The sequence below is a fragment of the Schistocerca piceifrons genome, chromosome 1 (assembly GCF_021461385.2).
Source record: "Schistocerca piceifrons isolate TAMUIC-IGC-003096 chromosome 1, iqSchPice1.1, whole genome shotgun sequence".
Taxonomy (NCBI): Eukaryota; Metazoa; Arthropoda; class Insecta; order Orthoptera; family Acrididae; genus Schistocerca; species Schistocerca piceifrons.
The window spans coordinates 1,134,090,693-1,134,106,774 of NC_060138.1; the positions used below are offsets into that span (position 1 = coordinate 1,134,090,693).

Sequence of the window (16,082 nt, forward strand, 5' to 3'; positions counted from 1 at the left end):
TAACTGATCAATCTAGTTCCTCATTATGAACAGCAGTACAAATGCTGCAGTATCATAGTCCACAAAGAAGATGGACAAGTTAATCCTTAAAATGGAATTCATGTTAATGGCATTGGGGTCTCTTCACTGCATGTCAGGATTCATCTGATGCCTGATTTTCATCATAGATATTTGTGGAGGCGGCTAGGCATCAGCATCTGTCTCAAGCATGCTGTCCGACCTGTTGTAAGATGAGGGTAGACTCGTTCCTCTCATCCTTGAGACCTACCCTTCCTTATTAACCTCGCCAACCTAATCCTCCTTCCCCATACAGAGAATAGTTCTGAAAGCTAGTGGAGCATCTTGTACTTTTACGCAGGATAGTCAATAAATTAGCTATACTTTCATCATAAGATACCGTTAAATTTCTCGCACTACCTTCTGCGCATGCATGCGTACAGTTGTACCACTGCAGTCATGCATGTGACTTTCAATGCCAAACACATTAACTGCATTCTCTTAGTTACACCATTAACATGTCCGCTCTACTACTAGTTTGCACCAAAGATGTGTGATGATCTTTGGTTGCATGGTGTGAAAGGAGCTGAAATTCTTCATAGACTTTCAGCACAATACAGGGACTGTACTATATCATGGCAGTGTTTATTTGCTGATTGAGATGTCTGAAAGTTGCTAGACTAGTGTGACACATGAAGAGGGAGCAGGATGCCCATCAACGTTCACCGTGGCCTGAAAGACTCAACGAGTTCAGGAGATGGGTTTAGCAGATAGTCAGGTTACTATTGACACGGCAGCATCTTCTTCAAATGTAGGTCATGGTTCTGCCTATCAAATCACCTATAACTGATACTGAACCACAGCATTTAAGCACAGTGGGTATCAAGACAGCTTACTTAAGAACTCAAGGCGCAATATGTTGACATTCCTATTCTTACCCAACTGTTTCAACAGCGAAGGTGATTCACTTTTGATGAAATGTGAGTTTACCACTATAAGCCAGAGTCAAAACATCAAAGTATGGTGTAGAAACACGCTGTATCACCAAATACGAAAAAACTGAAGACTCTGCAATCAGCAGGAAAGGCTATGCATGCAATTTTTTGCATTGCTAATGGATCTAAACTAGGAGAGGCCATGACAAAGGGAACAACCATCAGCAAAATGTCTTACAGTGAATTGTTGGAAAATAAGCTAAAGCTATCAATTCTCACCAGATGATACAGTCTGTTGTCAAGAATGTGCTACTGTTGGATGTCAACATCCACCAGTACACAGCTCACCACACCGCTGATGCCATCAAGAAACTGTATTTTGAACTGCTGGAACACCCTCCCTACATTCAAAGATCTTGCTCTCTCCAACTTTAATATGTTTGGGCTTCTCAAGAATGCTTTGTAAGATCACTGATTTTCCTCAGATGTGCAGGTGCAGAAAGCAGTGCAAAAGTGGTTTTGCAATCAACTGAAAACCTTCTTTGAACATGCAAGTTTCTGGATCGCTGGTCCAAGTGCATTGAAAAGGACCGAGACTAGGATGAAAAGTAAGGTACATGCCAGACACCCTTTTTCGTGTTGCAGAATGAAAAGTAAAGACCATTTTTTACAGTCCCTCGTATATACACCTACTGGCAGTAGTGTAGGTAGGCTTAAGTACTGGCAAGCAGTTATGTTTCATAATTTTATATCAGTGGCATACCTGCAACATTTGTTTTTAAGTTTTCTCCATGCCTCTTAAGAGGTTATTTATGTGCCTATGGATTCCAATGCCACTCTAAATAAATATATTTGCCAACTGTTGACTTGAGTAAAAAATGACATGTTTATGATTGCTTAATGCACATCCAGATATGACAGAATATTATTAAAAATGTGTGTGTGTGTGTGTGTGTGTTTTCCTCATCTCCTCCTAAACCACAGGACGAATTTAAACCAAACTTGGTGCACATGTCCCTTACTGTGACGCAATAATCACTGTTAGGGTACGAACCATCTACCCATCATAGTTTTCAGGAGGTATGACATCATAAACAATGAGATGAGTGAAAAATTGCTACATCACGCAGGACATTTTAATACATTTTTTTCTTTGCCACTAAGACACTGCTACTGTTGAATCAACTTAAGAAAATCCCCGACAGCTGGTGGTGCTCTTGACAGCTTTCAACTACGAAGCACAAATGGCTGTATGCAAGGGAAACAGCTGTCTATAGAGCTACGAAAAGGCAATGCGTAGAGATGTTTACGAAATCACATTGCAGACACATGAAGACATTATGCATATTTCTCTGTACAATTATTTTATTATTTCAAATGTATTTTCACAAATACCTGGAAATGAATTTTTTTTATATTACACTAAAAGCATAGTTCATTTCTTGTTTTCATTTTCGATTGAAAATTGGCAAAATGAATACACGGGTAATGCCCAGTTTGTCAGCTAGTTTTCATATACAGCCATCAATAAAGTGTTTGGTGCTCCAGAATCTTAACACTTTCAGTAGGCTACACCAATACATGAGATGCAATAAATTCCTGCAATGCACATTTTTCTGCAGGTACACAAAACGTGTATACACTCCTGCAGTGGGAAGCATTTTAAAGAGTGGTGACTGAGTAACAGTCTGAGTGACACTCCAGTTCTAACTTACATCAACATTTGCATAATCCACTTGTTTATTTAAAGAGGCTGTAAAATTTACAGGTACATCAACAACTATAAGAGGAAAGAATAAAAGTTAATTGTGATATACAATTCCTTACAAAATAAGTGAAACACCCAGAAGACACGGTCAGATCTCAACACAACTTTGTATACAAACACCATTGGCAGATACAAAAGTCATTGAAGTTGCAGGTCTCTGTGACGGGTAGAATGGCCTCCAGACTCCATTAGTATTGTTTGTGTTTAGTGTTGCTACCAAGCCTAGAAGAGTATATGAGGGGCATAAACAGTGTCAGATGTTGAGTGATCACTTTGAAGAACACAGAGATACCACGATTTCATGTGAGACAGTGTGACTTCATTACCAGACAGTGTTTGAAAGGTGCATCATCACAGATCTACATCTGGTTAGCTGGTTGATTTGTGTAATCTCAAGATTTTTGGGGCATTCACTGCATGTGAATGCGAGTGCAGGCGTACTGTCGTCAAGATTCCAACCAACCATATCTGGCGAAAACAGGGGGGGGGGGGGGGGATCATGGTACTGTGCACCGAGCAAATTGGAACCCCTTAATGTCAACACCTGCTATCCAAGAACAAGTGAACTCCCTGCAACACTCTGTGACATGCTGCAGCCTCGATCAGAGGCTAGCAGAAGCCAGACTAGAGAGTTACTGCCTTACTGTCTCATGAGTAGGCTGCCATTAACATCACAACACAAACAGCTGTGTTTGGTGTAGAGCTCTGACCAGGAACTGTGGACTGCTGATCAGTGGCATTGTATTGTGTTCTGCACTACCCCTGGATGATCATCATCAGTGAGTATGTTGGTGACCTGGTGGGAGGTCCCATTTTTTCCAATAATCTGTAGAGACACAGCAGCAGGGCTACTCCTGGCATCATTGTATTTGGAAGTATCAGATAGGACTTCAGAGCACAGGCAGCAGTGATTGAGGGAACTCTGACGGCCAACAGTGTATCACTGACATCCTGCATCCTCATGTGGCAGTATCTTACTGCCGTTTTTCAATACAACAATAGCACGCGACTCTACAAGCTAACTGCGCGATGCTAAGGCACCTGACCGGCAGTTTCAATGTGGTCAGTGTGCTCCAGTGACAACAATTAAGCTGTCTTTACACTGCCTTTCACAGTGCAGCACAGGAACATTAGTTTTGTCGGGGCCCGCAGACTGAAACAAATACAAAACCTAGCCACTAGTAGTTTTAGAATACGACTAAGGGCTTTAGAGATGAAACTTCCTGGCAGATCAAAACTGTGTGCCGGACTGAGACTCAAACTCAGGACCTTTGACTTTCGCGGGCAAGTGCTCTACCATCTGGGCTACCCAAGCATGACTCATGCCACATCCTCACAGCTTTACGTCTACCAGTGCCTCGTCTCCTACCTTCCAAACTTTACAGAAGCTCTCATTTCTTTCAGGAGTGCTAGTTCTGCAAGGTTCGCAGGAGAGCTTCTGTAAAGTTTGGAAGGTAAGAGACGAGGTACTGGCAGGCATAAAGCTGTGAGGATGGGGCGTGAGTCATGCTTGGGTAGCTCAGATGGTAGAACACTTGCCCACAAAAGGCAAAGGTCCCGAGTTCAAGTCTCGGTCCGGCACACAGTTTCGATCTGCCAGGAAGTTTCATATCAGCGCACACTCCATTGCAGAGTGAAAATCTCATTCTGGGCTTTAGAGATGTCTCATGACATTACCGTGGTTTGTTAGTTACTGAAGGCTTCCTGAAATGCTGGAGGGCAGTGAAGCATCCTTCTCTTAGCTTTTGTTTATCTGCATATTTATGAGTTCCTCTGTAACTAATGTGCAGTATTTGCCTTTCCTTACAAGCCTTCCTGATAATGCTTATGTATCAAACTGGATCTACATCTACATACACACTCCACAAGTCACAGTATGGTGCATGGTGGAGGGTTCATTGCACCACAACTAGTCACTCCTTCTTCAACAGCCTCAATTATTCTGATAAAAGTGAAAGGTCCAGATTGGAATATCAACAGTTATGAAAAGTATAGACTGCTACTCACTGTAAATACGACATGCTGAGTTTCAGACAGGCACAGTGAAAAAACTGTTATACACTGAGCTTTCGGCCAAAGCCTTCTTCAGAAACGAAACACACACACACACACACACACACACACACACACACACACACACACACACACACACACACACACACATATTCACATGAGCAGGCGCACCTGACACACACAGGACTGCTATCTCTAGCTGCACTAGTCAGCTTGGCCAGCCACCCAGAACAGTAGGTCAGTGACGACTTACCAGAGGGGATGAGAAGGATTTCTAAAGTGTTCTGATTTTGAGTTTGCTATCTACAAATACAGTGTAAATATACTTAATTCATTAGACAATAAATTACAAGCTACTGGTGCATTTTGCAATGTGTCAAAGGCATCTGACAGTGTAAATCACAGTATCCTTTTAAGTAACTTAGAATATTGTTGTGTAACAGGAAATGCTGCAAAATAGCTTAATAGCTATATCTCTGGTAGAAAACGAAGGGTGTCATTAGGAAAGAGACGTGAATGAAGCTGTCAGGCATCATCCAACTAGGAACTAATTACATGTTGTGTCCCACAAGGCTCTGTCTTAGGGCCCTTTCTTTTTCTTGTGTATATCAAAGATCTTTCATCAGTAACATCTGCGGATGCCAAGTTTGTTTTGTTTGCAGATGATACAATCATTGCAATAAATAGCAAATCAAGTGTTATCTTAGAAAGATAAGTTAATGAAATTTTCATCAACATTAATAAATGGTCCCTAACCCAATTCTTTGTCACTAATGCAATTCAGAACTTGTAAGAGGTTTCCCACCAGTATATGCTTAAAATATGACGACAAACAGAAGTGGAGTCTGTTAAATCCTTGGGATTACAGCATGATAAATTCAACTGGGAGGAGCACACCACAGAACTGCAGAAGCACCTAAACAAATCTGTATATTCGCAGTGTGAGTGTTGTCAGACATAGGGATATAAAAATGAAAAGCCTGACATACTATGCTTACTTTCATTGCATAATATCGCATGGTATTATTTTTTGGAGTAACTTCATTAAGCCAAGCTATAGTTTTCTGGGTACAAAATGTGCAATAAGAATTATTTGTGGTGTGAACTCAAAAACACTCTGGAAAACCTGTTTATGGAACTAAAAATATTAACTACCATTTCCAAAAATATTTATTCCTTAATGGAATTTATAATTAAATATATATCTCTTTTTAAAACCAACAGCTCAATTCATGGAATCATTAATAGAAAGAAGAATAATCGTCACAAAGATTTAAAGTCACTAACTTTGATCCAGAAAGGAGTCCATTATTCAGCAACACACACACATTCAACAACTTGCCAGCAGCCACAAAACGTTTAACTAACAATCAAATTTAGTTTACAAGGAATCTAAAGGATTTAACGGTGACCAACTCCTCCTACTCCATTGATAAATGTGCAAACGACTGGGGTGTGTGTGTGTGTGTGTGTGTGTGTGTGTGTGTGTGTGTGTGTGTGTGTGTGTGTGTGTGTGTGTGCGAGCATGTGTTTTACCAACGATATAAAATAATGTGAATATTAGCTCAATATGACTTCTTTCCTACCCCCATTAACCATGGACGTTGCCAGTGGTGGGGAGACTTTTATGCCTCAGCGGTACAGATAGTCATACCATAGGTGCAACCACAATGGAGGGGTATTTGTCGAGAGGCCAGAGAAATGTGTGGTTCCTGAAGATGGGCAGTAGCTGTTTCAGTAGTTGCAGGGGCAACAGTCTGGATGATTGACTGATCTGGCCTTGTAACACTAACCAAAAGGGCCTTGCTGTTGTGGTACTGCGAACGGCTGAAAGCAAAGGGAAACTACAGCAGTAATTTTTCCCGAGGGCGTGCAGCTTAATAATGATGGTTTCCTTTTGGATAAAATATTCCTGTATTTGGATCTCCAGGCAAGCACTACTCAGGAGGACATCGTTATAAGGAGAAAGAAAACTGGCGTTCTATAATCCCCTTAAAGGGCAAGTAGGTTAGAAAATTTAAAAAGAGAAATGGATAGGTTAATTTTAGATACAGTGGGAATTAGTGAAGTTTGATGACAGGGGGAACAAGACTTCTTGTCAAATAGGGGTAATGCAGGAGTAGGTTTAATAATGAATAAAAAAATAGGAGCGCGGGTAAGCTATTACAAACAGCATAGTGAACGCATTATTGTAGCCAAGATATGCACAAAGCCCACGCCATCCACAGTAGTACAAGTTTATTTGCCAACTAGCTCCGCACATGATGAAGAGATTGAAGAAATGTATGATGCGATAAAAGAAATTATTCAGATACTGAAGGGGGGCAAAAATTTAATAGTCACGGGGGTTTGGAATTAGATAGTAGGAAAAAGAAGAGAAGGAAAAGTAGTAGGTGAATGTGGAAAGGGTGTAAGCAATGAAAGAGGAAGCCGCCTGGTAGAATATTGCACAGAGCATAATTTAATCATCACTAACACTTGGTTTAAGAATCATAAAAGAAGATTGTATATGTGGAAGAGACCTGGAGACACTGCAAGATTTGAGACTGATTATATAATAGTTAGACAGAGATTTAGGAACCAGACTTTAAACTGTACGACATTTCCAGGGCCAGGTGTGGCCTCTGATCACAATTTATAGGTTATGGCCTTTAGATTAAAACTGAATAAATTCAATAAAGATAGGAAATTAAGGGGGTGGGACCTGGATAGTAGGAAGAGTCAGAGATTGCTGAGAGCTTCAGTGAAAGCATCAGGCAATGGTTGACAAGAACAGGGGAAAGGAATACAGTATAAGAAGAATGGGTAGCTTTGGAGATGAAATACTAAAGACAGCAGAGGATCAAGTAGGTAAAAAGATGAGGGCTAGTAGAAATCCTTGGGTAACAGAACAGATAATGAATTTAATTGATGAAAGGAGAAAATTTAAAAATGCAGTAAATGAAGCAGGTGAAAAGGAATACAAATGTCTCAAAAATGAGATCGACTGCAAGTGCAAAATGGCTAAGTAGGGATGGTTGGAGGACAAATGTAAGGATGTAGAGGAATATATCACTAGGGGGCAAGATAGATACTGTCCACAGGAAAATTAAAGAGACCTTTTGAGAAAAGAGAACCACTTGTACGAATATCAAGAGCTCAGATGGAAAATCAGTTTTAAGCAAAGAAGGGAAAGCGGAAAGGTGGAAGGAGTATACAGAAGGTCTATTCAAGGGCGATGTACTTGAGCGCAATATTATGGAAATGGAAGAGGAAGTAAATGAAGATGAAATGAGAGATATGATACTGCGTGCAGAATTTGACAGAGCACTTTTAAGACCTAAGTCGAAAAAAGGCCCCAAGAGTAGACAACATTCCATTAGAACTTTTGATAGCCTTGGGAGAGCTAACCATGACAATACTCTACCATCTGGTGAGCAAGATGTATGAGACAGGTGAAATACCCTCAGACTACAAGAAGAATATAATAATTCCAATCCCAAAGAGAGCAGCTGTTGACAGGTCTGAAAATTACTGAACCAACAGTTTAATAAGTCATGGCTGCAAAATATTAACACAAATTCTTTACAGACAAATGGAAAAGCTGGTAGAAGCCAACCTCAGATAAGATAAGTTCGGATTCCATAGAAATGTTAGAACACGAAAGGCAACACTGACCCTACAACTTATCTTGGAAGATAGATTAAGGAAAGGCAAACCTACATTTCTAGCAATTGTAGACTTAGAGAAAGAAATACAGGGAGTGAAAAGCTATTTACAATTTGCTTAGAAACCAGACGGTAGTTATAAGAGTCGAGCGGCATGAAAGGGAAGCAATGGTTGGACAGGGTAGTAGCCTATCCCCACTGGTATTCAATCTGTATATTGATCACGCAATAAAGGAAACAAAAGAAAATTTTTGAGTAGGAATGGACAAGAAATAAAAACTTTGAGGTTTGCTGACGACATTTTAATTCTGTCAGAGACAGCAAAGGACCTGGAAGGGCAAGTGAACGGAATGGACACTGTCTTTACAGGAAGATATAAGATGAACACCAACAAAAGCAAAATGAGGATAATGGATTGTAGTCGAATTAGATTACGAAATGAGACACTTAACATAATAGATGAGTTTTGCTATTTGGGGAGCAACATAACTGATGGTCGAAGTAGAGATGATATAAAATGTAGACTGGCACTGGCAAGGAAATCGTTTCTGAAGATGAGATATTTGTTGATATCGAATATAGATTTAAGTGTCAGGGAGGTCTTTTTTGAAAGCATTTGTACGTAATGAACCAACGTATGGAAGTGAAACATGGATGACAAATAGTTTAGACAAGAAGAGAATAGAAGCTTTAGAAATGTGGTGCTACAGAAGAATGCTGAAGATTAGATGGATAGATCATGAAACTAATGGGTAGGTACTGAACAGAATTGGGGAGAAGAGAAATTTTTGCCACAACTTGACTTAAAGAATGGATCGGTTGGTATGACATGTTCTGAGGCATCAAGGGATCGCCAATTTAGTATTGGAGGGCAGCGTGAAGGGTGAAAATCATAGAGGGAGATCAAGAGGTGAATACACTTAGCAGATTCAGAAGGATGTAGGTTACAGTAGTTACTCAGAGATGAAGAAGCTTGCACAGGGTAGAGTAGCAGGGACAGCTGCATCAAACTAGTCTCTGGACTGAAGACCACAACAACATGACTTCTGTACAAAGTCAATGCAGTAATGTGATCATTGTAAGTAAGTGTTGTGAAGTGATTTTTCTATTCAGTGTTTATTACCTCATAAATGAAAATGTGTTTAAAATTTTTTGCACTCATTCCACATCCATGACAATTATTCCAAGTTTGTTTTTCATTGTAAATATTTATTGTGTATTCTTGTACTTCTGAAATGTTCTAAATCCTGGACAGTCTCCTCACTATAGATCACATTCACACAAGTGCAACTCTCACACACCAGACCACTCTGGTCACTGAGGCTAACCTCATTGGCCCGAGACAGTGGTCATGTGTGTGTGGGTTAAGTTTGTGTGAGCATGTGTGTCTTTTCTACATTAGAAGAAGATGTTTTGGCCACAATATCAGACATTTAGGAGTTGTCCTGTTGCGCCTGCCTGTGGTTCAACATCTCTATACAATGAGTAGCAGTCTATCCTTTTCATAACAATGTGATTATTCCATCCTGGATTTTCCATTGCTTAATGTTTTTTGAGAGCTTGTTATTGACTGTTTATATTAACTGATATACAAAGATAAAATGCACTTGGCCTGTTGATACACACTTTAGGAAGTACATCTGCCAGAACATGTTAAATGTCACATAGATAATGTAGTGGAGTTTAAGAATGATTTGATAACCTTCTTATTTGGCAACTACTCCTACTGCATGAAGAGTATCTTCAGAGAAACACTTTAAATGAATTATTTATGTTATTTCATAAATAGCATTAATACAATAATCTTTTGTAATGCTAAGTTGTTTCACCTTATTGCACTTAAATAGGGTCGACAGAAGCGTTCGATCCCACGCGTCGGCTTTGACCCGTGACGTAAGGGTGTTGTGTGTGACGTCAAGACGGCGCGGAGTTTGGTTTGAGTGTGGCTGTCTCCAGTTCTGTTTTATCTTATTTTATTTACTTTTCTGGTCTGTTCGTTCTATCTCGTGCGATTTTTTTTTTTTTTTAATTTAAAAACACTTATTACTTGTTTTAATTATCTGTTTCCTCGAATTTCTGTTTTAGTTTATTATATTTATCTTTCTGATCTGTTGTTCTATCCCGTGAGATTTTTTTTTTTAAAGGCAAAAAACACTAATCAGCTACTGAAGCATCTTTATCTTCTATGGGTTGCAGGGGTTACGACCCCTGGGGAGGTGGGTGGGTATTCATGCATGGCTGTCTTCACTTACACGTTGTCACTACGCAAGGCGTCTAAATTTGTTTATATTTAGTTTGCCCCCCACCCAAAACACCCCATTTCCCGCGCTTGTCCCGATAGTGTCATTAGGCTTCTTGTGGAAAGTGTGTATGTTTGTTTTTGTTTCCGCCATATTTGTGACGTCATGGGTCAAAGCAGACGGGTGGGATCGGACGCTTCCGTATTTCCCTCAAATAAAAATGTATATCTTTGAATTTATTCTATGCCCCAGAATCCCTCTCAACGGAATCCATGCAATACAACTAATGTGACGTAATGTTGTATATTCTCTGACTGTTACAGTGTTTCACTTTTGATGTCCAGCCTGCAGTATCCTGATCTAGGAAGTGGAGGAACATTTTCTTACCTTCGTCATCAGTATTACCCACTATTTCAGATTTAATTAGAATATCTATGCTATTTTTGCTGTATCAACAGTTAAGAATAGTTACGACTAGTTAGCTGTGTCAGCTTCAGCTACTTTCTCTCTCTCTCTCTCTCTCTCTCTCTCTCTCTCACTCACACACACACACACACACACACACACACACTTATCTTCTTCAACTTTGTGCTTGTCTTTCTTTTATCAATTTCAACAACAATATGGAATAGCAACCAAGTGTTCCAGTCTTACCTGGAAATCAGGGTGCTGACAATAATTTTTAGTAATCCAATTGACAGAAAAGAAACTTCTGGACATAGTTGTTCCTCACGACAGTGTATTTGGCCCACTTCTACTCTTAATATTTGTCAATGCCTTTTCAGACAGTGCAAGACACAGAGAAAAAAAGTTTCTTTGCACATGACAGTAACATCTTTTTCACTGATAAAACACCTAAACTCATATTAGAGAAAGCAAATGAAACTCTCATGGATGTTTACAGTTGGCCAGTAGGCAATAAATTAAGACTTAACACAAGGAAAATGAATAGTACACACTTCAGCATAAAGAGGGAACACAATTCAGTTGAATTAAGCATAGATGATAAACTCATAGATTGTGTAACAAACACGAAGCTTTTAGGGATGTTAATGTGGAAAGAAAACACTAATATTCTGGCAAAAAGAATGTCCACACTATGTTTTGCTATTAGGATTCTGTATTTAGTTTGCAACCACCATGTCTTGGGGTGACATGCTATTCCTATATACACTCAATTCCTAGTTATGGGATTCTTTTCTTGGGATCATAGGTGCAAAACATGGACACAGTTTTTAAACTGCAGGAAAGGACTGTAAGAATAACCATTAGAATTAGCAATCAGACTCACTATCAAGAACCGTTAAAAAAACTGGGTATTCTCTATGCATCAAGTGAATACATCTACCAATCTGTTGAGCATATCAGGGGAAGCATTACTAAGTACTTCACTAACAGTTCTACAAATAATCATGGAAGGAGAACCAATTTGGATTTAAATTTACCGTGGAAAAACAAACAAAAAACTCAAGAAAACATTTTCTATGAGGGAATAAAATTGTGTAATAAATTGCCCAATGAGATTAAAACAATTACAGTATTAAAACACATCTGTTTAAAAAGACAGCTAAAACTTTCACTATAAATATTCAGAGCTGGTTAATAGTGGTAGGGGATAATTACAACAGCTCATTGCATCATGTGCCAAAATCTGCAGTCCATAATGGTAATATCTTGTTATTTTCCTGAATTCAACATCTCAATCCTCAGAGGGGGGGAGGGGGGCATATGCTGACTCAGTTCTTCAGTTGGACTGAGGGAAGAACATTAATATATGCATCGGGAATAACAGAACATTTACGGAAGTGAAATCAGCTTTCCAAATGGACTGGAGTTAGTGCAAGGGACATAGCAACAAGCTCATGGTTCTGAAGTCACAGTGGTAGCCCCCTATATGTGCAAAATAACAGAGAGAGAACTTGTGTTTATATTTAAGAATATTGTACAACAGGGACCAACTGAATGAGGTAGAGCAGTTGTTAAGGTGTTGATTCCATATTTGAGAGGAAAGAGTTTGCTTTGTCTGGCAATTCTGTTTTAGGATTTCTGTGGTTTTCCAAAATAATGTCCAGTAAATGCTGGAATGGTATTAAGACCATGGCTGATCACCTCCCCTATTCTCATAAAGTATGCTTATATATTCTGTGGCCAGTTTTTTGAGCTATATACTTTTTTGTACTATGGCACCAAACCCGCCATCACTGCAAGATGATGCCTGGGTGAATAAATAAATAAATATATGATTTGTTTCCCAAGTATTTGCAAGTTATACTTTCTGTTTCCTTTAAAATGGATGAAACAGAATTAGGGGAAAATTAAGTAGATTGGCATGAAATAGAAAATAAAATGTATAAACTGAGATTTTGCGTTTCATTTGGGATTTTTGTCATTAATAAACAGCGACACTAGATTCAAATGTGTTGATATTTTTAGCAACTTCTTAGAGAATTGTGGTGAGATATGATTCACAAAAGCAGAAAAAAATTGGTGTTCCAAGAGTGGTACTACTCGTTGTGTGTAGTAGCCCTAAAATATACTAAAAATATTTGTGGGCTGAATGGAAAACTTACAGCTCTGATCACAGTGTGTTTGCATTCAATAACATCTTTAGCGTTACTTTGCGCTGTCAGATGCACGGAATATGATGTTAACTACACCACAATCCTGTGATATGTGTGTTTATTTTTTTGTGAAAATTCTATGAACAATGCTACTGTGGCAGATATTAAAAAATACTGTTACACTCCATTTCAACAGACAGATTATTTTACACTTACATTGTCTTTCTCTTCTCTTAAACGAAGTAAGCGTCTACCAAATACTACTGACACTTTGGGTTTAGTATGCTCTCTGAAAGGTTACGTTACTTTTAAACACATTTTTGACTTGAAAAATTTTTATAGTCTGTGTGTGCTGGATTTAACATGTTTTTCAATCAGGACTATGAAAATCGCCGAAGTAGTGGTTACTCACGTCTGTCTCTCCTCTCCTTCGTCTTGTCCTCGCCACCGTCAAGCAAGTGTGTCAGTTCAAGTGGTTCAAATGTGCATTTCTTCCTCTCATTTTCGAGATCCTCGTTGCACTTCATGGTGCGGCCACTATACGAAGTCATATTTCTGGGAAACCGTTCTTGACAACTAGGACGGAATTTTTCAGCTGTCTGTCAGTCGTCTGCTACGTGCGAGTTGACTTACGTCAGTCCGATTTGGTTAAACAAGTTTTACACGTCCTTTGAACACACATACAACCACTTGGCGATTAGAGCGTGAAGCGCGTCACCGCCCGAGCAGAAAACGACTGAAGAGAAACTGCTCCTGTCAAGTATACAAGGATCAAGGGCAGGAGAGGGGGATTCAGATAAACGTGTTTGCGTCTTAACGCTTTGGAGTTTGTACTCTCTTCATGTCATTCGCTTGTGATTGCACGCACATCACCACATTAACGCTCTTCGTATGCTGACAGCTCAGCATTCTTTCGCTGCACTGATTTTCCATTTCTGGCACAAGCGCGAATTTTCCGTAACACTACTCCTCCGCCCTCACCGCCACCCCACCAACACATATGCTACATAATAACAGGGCGGCCAACGCCTTCTAAATTGTGGTGGCACTGGACAGGAATGTGACAAATCTTCCCACAAATACAGTTTGTATTTCTAGCGTAGGGGGAAACAGTAACACATTAGATTACACATCCTAAAGGCGTAGAATTTTTAGCAGTAAATATCAGTCAGAGCAGGTTTAAAGCGTTGCTCTGTAAATAATCAGAAATCTGTACTTTGAATAATTGTTAGTTTTCTTAATGAACTATCACTCTACAACATGAACTCACTTGTGACTAATTCTGACAATGGCATATAGTCGTAGTTAACTATCAAATAAAACAGAGATTTTATTTTTTTGTTATAATGCTAGTGCTGAAGACCTCTTTTGAAATTGAGAAGAGACAAAAATGTCATAGCTCTTCAGACATTGTACTGCTTTGGAAGCCAGAAGCATTCCCTTGAGTAATTGGTACGTTATGCAAGGTACGTATCGTTCAAAAGACTTTTTGCAAACATGACATCATACACACTAATCGAAGACCGCAGGAACTGCTACAGACTTTCGTTTCGTTAACATTCGATGCTGGGTGCTTGAGAAACACCATAATGACCATACTGGAATCCACGCCATTCTTGATATGATTTGTTATAATTAAGAGTCGCATAATGACGTATTGGCTGTTAAAGCCTTCATGAGATCTAAGTTATAGTTAAAAATGGAAACTATCAATACCTCATCATGGTGTAGTGGACAGTCTGCGAGCGAGCACGGTTTGTTTACCTCCCTGTTGCGGCTTGTACGACCAAAAGCGTATGAGGAAGAACGGTTTATTCGGGACGAAATGGGTCTCCCGCCACAAGCTCTTCTCGGAATTCTTTTTTCGATCCGTAGTACCACTGTGTACACAAGCTGCCGAATGAAGTACTGTTCTGCGCCAAGATACCGATCTCAAGTTCCGATATGGAAGCTGCCGTGGTTGATAACGCTGGTGTTGGGCTCCGAACGTTGAGGGTTTTCGAATTCCCGTTTGAGGTTCCGTCGGATGTTGTGGTGCCCGCCTATAAATCTTACGGAAACGGTCTCAATCACGTCGCTGAAACGTGGAAGAGGGTCGAAACATACCGGGCCTCAGTGATGTCCATCAGGTAAAAACTGAACTGAGGAAACACATGCCTACTTGGTAATTGCCAGCTGCAGGGTGTTGTCATGTACGATGTCCAGCCATGCACTTGTTCAAGTTGTGGCCAGCAAGGTTACGTCGGTTGAGAATGTCTCTGACGTAGACTGGTTCAGACGCTGACTGGAGACGTCACTCTCCCTGTGGCGGCCACTATGTTACTGGTTCGCAGTGGGGCTGCCTGCTGCATCCACTCTTATTCAGTCGCCACCAGCTTTGGCTCCTCTTGACAACGCGATGAACGTTTTGCCTGTCTCTCCTACACTGCCGCCAGAGGCAGTACCAATGGACGATAGCTGTGAGTAGCCACAAAACATCTGTCCCAACCACATAGTTGTTGATCACAGAGTTGTACCGACCTCTGCTTTACTGTCATCTGGCTGTGTGTCGGACTACAGCCACTACTCATTGGCTGAATTTTTGGATATAAATTAAAGGGAAAAAATCCCTTAAACATTAGTGTCATGCAATATTTTGTGTAATGTAGTATCTTGTACAGACATCTTTTATTAACCTGACACATTCCACATCATTACGAAGTGTCGTGTTCATGATCTATGGAACAAGTATTAATCTAATCTAATCTAATTTCTGCCTTCTGACACAGATCAACATTGCAGGAAGCAATGGTCGCCAAGGAAACGGAAGAGACTGTGCCATATCCCTTCTGGTGACCGTCTCCATTGGATGTGTGCATAGTATGATGACCCACCTACTGATGATGTGTTGTCCTCTGACGCCATGACACTGGACGATGCAG

General features: G+C 40.0%; 1 protein-coding gene across 1 annotated transcript in view; it reads right to left on the bottom strand.

The window, feature by feature from the left end:
* The window catches only part of LOC124780516 (probable peroxisomal acyl-coenzyme A oxidase 1), a 105,262-nt gene extending 91,117 nt beyond the window's left edge, over positions 1 to 14,145 (bottom strand). Inside the window, exon 1 of the mRNA XM_047253785.1 lies at positions 13,574 to 14,145. Coding sequence (XP_047109741.1) covers positions 13,574 to 13,712 — 139 coding nt within the window. The 5' untranslated portion in view covers positions 13,713 to 14,145. The remainder of the gene's footprint in view (positions 1 to 13,573) is intronic.
* Between the last annotated feature and the right edge of the window lie 1,937 nt (positions 14,146 to 16,082).